The sequence below is a fragment of the Bison bison genome, unplaced genomic scaffold, assembly GCF_000754665.1.
Source record: "Bison bison bison isolate TAMUID 2011002044 unplaced genomic scaffold, Bison_UMD1.0 scf7180017864218, whole genome shotgun sequence".
Taxonomy (NCBI): Eukaryota; Metazoa; Chordata; class Mammalia; order Artiodactyla; family Bovidae; genus Bison; species Bison bison.
The window spans coordinates 184,438-192,271 of record NW_011494790.1 but is presented as its reverse complement, the minus strand read 5'-3'; the positions used below and the strand labels follow the sequence as shown (position 1 = coordinate 192,271).

General features: G+C 40.3%; 1 protein-coding gene across 3 annotated transcripts; it reads left to right on the top strand.

Annotated features, from left to right (window-relative positions):
• Nucleotides 1–1,527: 1,527 nt before the first annotated feature.
• SMIM15 (small integral membrane protein 15) lies at nt 1,528–5,961 on the top strand. Of its 3 annotated transcripts, XR_825720.1 has the most exons (4): nt 1,966–1,988; nt 2,279–2,405; nt 3,241–3,374; nt 4,427–5,961. XR_825720.1 is itself a non-coding variant. In XM_010845498.1 (3 exons), exon 3 carries the CDS (start codon nt 4,439–4,441, stop codon nt 4,661–4,663), a length of 225 nt encoding a protein of 74 aa, XP_010843800.1. In that variant the 5' UTR covers nt 1,982–2,405; nt 3,241–3,374; nt 4,427–4,438; the 3' UTR covers nt 4,664–5,961. The 3 variants fall into 3 exon arrangements, 1 of the variants encoding a protein (XP_010843800.1); XR_825721.1 differs by lacking the exon at nt 2,279–2,405 and having other exon boundaries at nt 1,528–1,988; XM_010845498.1 differs by having other exon boundaries at nt 1,982–2,405.
• Nucleotides 5,962–7,834: the final 1,873 nt, after the last annotated feature.

Sequence of the window (7,834 nt, the reverse complement as noted above, 5' to 3'; positions counted from 1 at the left end):
AAAGAACAAGCCCTTATGAAAATTGGCCATGATGTTTCCATTAAATTCCTTATTCTGCTGCTGCTTATGAAGCTGAAATAAGAAAAATGGCCAAATCCAGTTTAATCAATAGAATTTTCAAGCTGAAAGAACCCCAGGGATAATCTAACAGCTTTCCAAACACAAAAGAGGAAACTTTTTCAGAGTATCAGATCACCAGAGACAAGGCCTGTGAATCACAACTCACAAGCTAAAACTCCTGACTCTAGAAAGTAGCCTGCACTGTCTGAACCAATCTCGACACCACCTTTCATTAAGGCAAGTCAGGTAGCTGTCGGGAGCTTAGCTGTGGCAACTTCTACGCTATTCCTGGGCTTGTAGCCATTCCTGGAACTGGAAAGGAGACCAGTAATATTAGACAGTGAAAGCCTGATTTACACTAGCGTCAAAGAGCTACAGACGATTCCTTCTTATGTGCCTTTCCATCCACTCCCATGCATTTCACAAGGGACCCAGCAGAGCGAATTACTGGGGAGGCAGTCATCAGGAAAACTGTCTAACCATGATTAAAATAACACATACACATACTGGTCTCTGGAGTGAAGGACGTTAAAATAAATTCTGATCCTCTCCTGGAATTACTATTTGGGCAAGTTAAAAAAAAAAAAACAAACCAAAAAACCCCACAAAGTCTTACTGCCAGCAAGTCAAGTTTTCTGTACACACAATCCAATGACTGAGTCTGCTTTTTCTGGCTACTCCAGGTACAGGCTAGGTCCAAGCAGCACAAGCTTTGAAACCATCATCCAAGTTTTCAAACAAGAATGAGTAAGAAAACACTGCTACTAATACAACATACGAACATTAACATACGCCCAACAAACAGTATTTTAGATCATTAGATTATTTGCCAAAAGTCTGTTCCCTGGTAAATAATGGTTACTGTTGTTATCCCTAAACTAGTTATACATGTCACAGCTTGCTCCTCAAAGAGAACATTCTATAGTCTTTCAAGAATAAAAACCTGCTTTATTTGGCACACACCAGTGAAGAGGTCTTGCAACATTTGAAGAGGTAGTCAAACAGAGCAGTTCAGTGCAAGAGATCACAAAACTTGATCACCAACCAAACCCAAGTTAATCTCTCAGTTCCTGTAGATTAGAAGACAATGAGAACTCACTCTTTCTGCTTGTTGACTTTTGAATCTCTTTATTTGTGCACTGAAAGAACAAGTACCTCTATGGGAACTCTATGCCCACACAGTTTAATTATTTATCAAGTTGACTTTGGGCAAATATCGATCATTCTTTTGTGAAAAGAGGTTCTTAAGTTGAAACAACAAAAACTCTTCTTCACACAGCATGGCTGCATTTTCCCTTAGAAACAACGTTCAGTGGACCCACCACGGTCCTGCTGCGCTTGGTCTCCTCGACGTGAGGCTTTAACTATTGTCCAACCAGAAGAGGAGAGGGTCAAAGAGTGGACGTGAACCAGAGGAACTCGCTAGAATCCTTCAGGAGTCGCTGGGTGTGACCTTCACCTTGGCTCTGGGCGGTTTGTGGGGACCAACTCCTTTCTTGGCCGCCGTTCCTTGGTCGGAGTTTCCGGGGGTCACGGACCTCACCCACCAGGGCCCTCCACCCTCGGCCAGGCTCCCGCAGGGGAGCGGCTGTTCTCCTGATGACCTCGGGGGCAAAAGTAGGGGGTCCTCAGCGCTTCCAGACCGGCTCCCAGAGACCGGAGCCCACCCGCGCCTCAGGCAGGAGGCGCGGGACTCGGGCTTCGGGCCAGACACCAGCCGGGCGCCGCCGCTCACCTCGAGCAGCCTCACCTGCCTCTCCCCGGAAACCCAGGCGCCGCCCCACCCTCCCCGCTTTCCCGGGACCCACACAGCAATGGCGCAGCCGGAAACTAGCCCCGCGACTTCCTCAGGCCGGATCCGGGCGAGGGCCGGCCTGTGGGCGGGTTGGGAGAGTCGCGGCTTCCGCCTTCCTGCTTCCGGCCTGGAGGTGAGTCGTGAGTTGGGGTCCGAACCCTTCGTCCCCGGCGAGGTGAAGGGGAGGCGGTTGGGGGTCGCTGCCGCGCTTTTGCCCCGGTGCTCAGCGGAGGTGGCTACGGCGCCGGCGGCCCAGGGTGTGGCGGGGACGACGCCGGCTGTTCGAGCCCTGCCGGGCCCGCGCGCGCCGAGGCGGAGGGTCGGGGAAGCGTGGCCCCAGAGGCGGGCCAGCGGGGAGGGTGAGCGAGGGGAAAACACAAGGAAAGGAAAGTGCGGGTGGCTGTGAAGTGCCCTCAGCTTCAGGCGCCGTGCGGGTCTGATCCGAAGATCATGCCTGGTGGATCCTTTCCGGAAGGAAGAAGAAGAATATTTATTCCTTAAAGTGTGGAGGGCGCTTGCACCTGGGGTCCGAAATTGAGGTGCACGGGAGGTGTGTATCGTGTGGATGGTAACTCCTTTTTCTGTATTAATGTCTAAAACTCTGCCATAACTAGGTCCTTTACTTCCCCCTTTCTCTTTATTGCAAAGTTCTTTTGCAGGTCTCTGAATCTTGGATTAGTTAATTCATTACTGGGCTGGAGAAGCTGAAAAAACAGATGGGGATCTGTAGAGTCTAGTCTTCACTGTGTGGGTGGGGCGTACGAATTGAGGGTGGAGGAAGGCTAGGAACTTTAACGGTAAAGGAACTTGGTGTCTTCAGGTAAAAATATGAAGGAATTGTGATAGGGTATAATTAAATCTAGTCATGGTAGTTTTGTTTAGGTAATGGAATTGTAGGTGACATATTTTGTTTTGCTTATCTCTGATTTTTCTGTAAAGGACACAAATTACATAATGAGACTAAAAAACCTTTTAAAAAAGCGGTGTTCGATTTTGAAATTAGTAAGGCCCTCCCTTACTGACTCAAAATGAAACAAACCTAACCCTCTAAAAATATAAAAAGTACTAGGAATGGATATGCTGCAGCAGATCAGTTAGCTTTTTATGTGAGTGAGCTTTCTAAATTTATTGTTGAAATAAGTAACTGAGTGAAATATTTGATCCCCAGTAATTAGGAGCTTTTTCCAGGGCATTTTAGTTGTGTAATTATGTCTTAAGATTATAAAGAAATAGATACTGAATATTTAATATGCCAGGCAACTTTACATGTTATTTATAGGTTGCATATAATTTACAGTTTTAACATTTAAAATTGTATTATGATTTATTCCTTAAGGTTGTGACTTCACGGTTTTTCTTTTGTCTATTCTTTTCAACCCAACCAGTATATAGAATTTAAACCTTCTCTCAGAAGTGTATTGGTGAAGTTAAAGAAGAAGACAGCCAACCAAAGGTCATCTGAAATTGTGACTGGCTGATAATCCCAGGACAAAATTGGAGACCACTACTCAAGCATAAGGTACATGACTTTTTAAATCCCAGCTATTCTAATTCTGCACTTTGAATGGAGATTGACACAAACATGAAAGGTTGAAAAGTCTCTGGGGGCAAAATAGAAAATATCACTCAAATCCACAACATCCTGATTTGCAAGATGGCCCTTCTTTACTAACTCAATGGAACAACAGGCATGGGACCTGTAACGGTTAATTTTCTCATCTGTTAAGTTTGTTCTCATTTACTATATTATGTCTTCAAAGTTGAAGGAGGGCATAAAATTGGCATGTCATCTTTTGCTTTTCTCTCTCTGCATATGAATGGATAATATCATGGTTCCCTTACCTTCTTGTTTCATTTCAGAAACAGCCATCCATTATGTCCCTTTCTCCAGGCATTTCCCATACTCTTGACTTTGAGACACCAAATTTGATGATTGTACTTTTGTTGTGGAGGTTTAGTCATTGTGTTTCACTTTTGCAACCTCATGGACTGTAGCCCACCAGGCTCCTCTGTCCACGGGATTCTCCAGGCATGAATACTGGAGTGGGTTGCCATTTCCTTCTCCAGGGGATCTTCCTGACCCAGGGATCAAACCCATGTCTCCTGCATTGCAGGCAGATTCTTTACTGACTGAACCACCACTTTTGTTAATTAGAACTTAATAAGGCTGTGTGAGAAAATGACATATGGGATTCAGCTGTTCCCTGGAATAAGCACATAAAACTCAAGATTCTTATAAAACTCTGCTGCTAAAGTTTGTCTTGAGTGTAGGAGGCATGTGAGAATGCATAATCCTTACAACAGATTCCACATACTTTTTTTTTTTCTCCTCTGTATCTTCACATCTTTTAAGTCTCACTCTTCTTGTTGTCTTAAGTGAATTATTTTTTCTTATTGGAAATATTAGTCCTTATTAAAATAGTACTAATTAGCACTTTTTAAAACCAAACAAAAAAACTGTTGAGTGATAATAGAATTCTGATTTAACTGTTTGGTGTAACCTTTTCAAAATTTGATTAACCACATAATCTTTTCTCTTGTCTTCCCCCCGCTTCCCACCCCTCTCCTAAGGCCTCCACGAAGATGTTTGATTTAAAGGCTTGGGCTGAGTATGTTGTGGAATGGGCTGCAAAGGACCCATATGGCTTCCTTACAACAGTTATTTTGGCTCTGACTCCATTGTTTCTAGCAAGTGCTGTGCTGTCTTGGAAATTGGCCAAGATGATTGAGGCCAGGGAAAAGGAGCAAAAGAAGAAACAAAAACGTCAAGAAAATATTGCAAAAGCTAAACGACTAAAAAAGGATTGAAGGAATGAACAGGCTGTGCGTCCAGAGGAAAATTGTTCGGAAAATTATGCATCTTTGAAAGGACCTATTAAGGTTTCTTTTTGGATCTTATGACAGTATTACTAAATGAAGTCTGAGTCTGTGGAAGAATGTCAGTTCTCACCTGTACTGTAGCAACTTTTCGGCTTCGGCATAGAACTCTGTTGACAGTTACTGTAAATTGGGATTTATTATGCTACAGATTCTTATAACTGACTTTAATTTGCCTTTTTGCAGCTTATGTGTGAATACTAAAATGAAAACATCCTGTGAAGAAAAGTGGCTTTAGATTATGAACTCTATTCAAAAACGGCTTAAAATGTCCTGTTCTGGACAAAGATTAAGAATGTAAAAATCAAGAGTTGTTCTGAGCAGAAAAGCGTGGTTTGGCTTAAAAGATACATGGTGTATTAATTACATCTCTTTATCATTATTACTTATTTCTTGGAATAGAATCATTTCTGGTTTCCTCAAAGCAAAATAATATTATTCAATGAGTACTTCTTTATTATCTGTATTTTTCTTATTTTAGCTTTTGAGATACTGGTAATTACCAGATAGTCTGCATTTTAAAAAATCTAATTTTATAAAGAATTGTCTTGACTATGTAGAATACCACCTACTGGATATAATCATTTTTGTACTTATGAACACTGCCATTTTCTTAGAGATGACTTGAGTAGAGTAACACTATGATTTAAAGCTTAAGAGTAAAAATGTCAAACCTTGGAACCAGTTTATTCTCACTTATGCTAAGTAGAAATGTGAAGTAGTTAACATGTCTTATCAGATAATTTGCTGATTATATAGATACCACTTTTGTTTTTTATTCCATTCTTTGTTTTAATTCATGTGGTGGTTATGTCCTTTTTGATCAGACAGATTCACAGTGAAAATTAAAATTTCAACTTTCTTTTAAGGAACTTTTAAAGAGTTACAGTTATCTTATATGTCATAAATGGTAAACAATATCCTCTTAATATTTGGAAAAATTTTGTTTGCATTGTATTAATTGGGTGAAAAAGGTGTAAATTGTGTCAAAATGAGAATGTTATAATTAGAAATAAAGAGGTAAAGGATATTTCCTTCAGTTAAATAGTATAATTGGAACTTTTTACTCTTTAACATGGCTTTTTTAAATGCATGGTTGATAATTTTGTTTTCAGTAATAGTTTATTAATGTTTTCCTCACCTCTAATAATGAATTTTAATTTGCAAAAAATTGTCCAATAGCTTTAATTTAAAAATGAAACTAGATATTGAAATAAATTTGATACTTTTTTATAAAGAGGTCCTGAGCTTTTTTGGGGGGGAAGGGATAATAATTCAGGTTAGATATGTTATAGAAGTTAAACCTTTCAAAGGGTTATGAGTTTCATTTGTAGACAAGCATACAGCTGACCCTTGAACACAGGGTTAGGAGCATTTGCCCTCCCTCGCAGTTGAAAATAGCTTCCAGTGGACCCTCACCATACACTGTTCCTACGTGCAGATTCTCTGCATCTGCAGTTCCTCATCCATGGACTCGACCAGCCCTGGATCACACAGTATTGTAGTACTATTTTCTTTTCCCCAGTGCACCAGCCCCTGTAGTACTTACTACTGAAAAAAGTCTGTATCAGTGACCCCACACAGTTTGCACTCATGTTCTTCAAGGGTCAACTGTACTTGTAAAAGTTGAGAGCAGTGTATCTCCAGTCTGAGAACCTAAGGACCTCTGAGAATGTTTATGGACTGGTTTGAACAATACTTAATTACTATTGTTTTAGGTTGTCAGTTTCTTCTTGATGCCAGCCCAAGCAACGCACTGCAACTCTAGGCACTGAAATAATTGTGTTTAATTACAAACTAGTTATTCAGGTGATCTAGGATGTGCTTTTTATATTATTGAAATTAAAATTTTTAGTTATCTATTAAAGCTATGGTTTCATTGTTCATTTTGACAGTTAAAAGGTATTTAAATAACATAGGCTTTTCCATGGTTCCTCTTGGTCTTAATACAATTTTGTATTCTTTGACATAGGCTGTTATTTCTTCAGCTTTTCCCAACGTTTATGGAGCCATTTTATACATTTGAGATCAACAAGGATTTACAGTATTTGTGTCTGTATGTTGTGTGTGTTGCAGGGGTAGGGATGTATTATATCCTGATAAACCCATTACAGATTGAAAATTTACTGAATAATGAACTGAAAGTCAAAAACAGGATGGTTGTGTGGGAACAGGACGAGTGTATGGGTAGCAGTTGTTTACTTGCGATTGCATGACTGACTGGCAGCTGTGGCTCCGTGCCACTGCTCAGCATCAGGAGTGTCCTAGCGTATGCCACTAGCCTGAGAAAAGATCAAACTTCAACAGTTTCTGTTCAGTATCATAAAGTTGAAAAATTAAGTTGGGGACTTAATTATTACGGGGTTTGATAACTTAATTATTGTGAGGTTTGATATTCTTCAGAAAAATCACTCTGTTGTTATACTATTACAGTTGAATCCCATTTACTGTTACCCAGAATACTTCTTTTAAAACTACCAACCTATTAGTTGTTTCTGAAGTTCTTAGAAGTAGTATAATTAATTACCTTTTATGGGTGGTTTTGAAGGAAAAACAGACTGCCTATAACAAACATTATACTGCCTCCCTCCCCAAAAGTTTGTGCATCAGAATTTGACCCATAGTGTCCTGTGGTAAACTTCAGTATGGTGTTATTATATCAGATACACCAGGGCATTTTAAACTTATTTCCTGACATCACAGGAGCAAAAGAAATAAGCTTCTGATGCAGTGAGCTGGAAACCCAATGCTGAGGTCCACTATAACAAACAGCTTCTCACCTATCCTTAGGGGCACTTTATACCTCATCTGCTTTTAAGTTAGAGGAAGTGTGATTCCTATCTAGGAATGATTGTTTTTATGTTTGCAACTGAGTATAGGCTCACTTTGGTTTGCTTCATATCTGTAATAAACGCATAAGGACAAATTCTGTATTTCTCAAACATATTAAAAGGGGTTCTGTGTTCAAATACCAAGTTTGGGAAACGGGGTAAAGCAATTCATTTCTGCATGATTTCTTGGAGCCTTTTAGGTTACTTTGATTATCATAGACTTTCCTCCCCTCTTTTCCGCCCTTCCTCAAAGAACACAAACAGTTTGAGA

Coding starts and splice junctions, on each gene's coding strand:
- SMIM15 (XM_010845498.1), top strand. CDS start 4,439: ATGTTTGATTTAAAGGCTTGGGCTGAGTATGTTGTGGAATGGGCTGCA.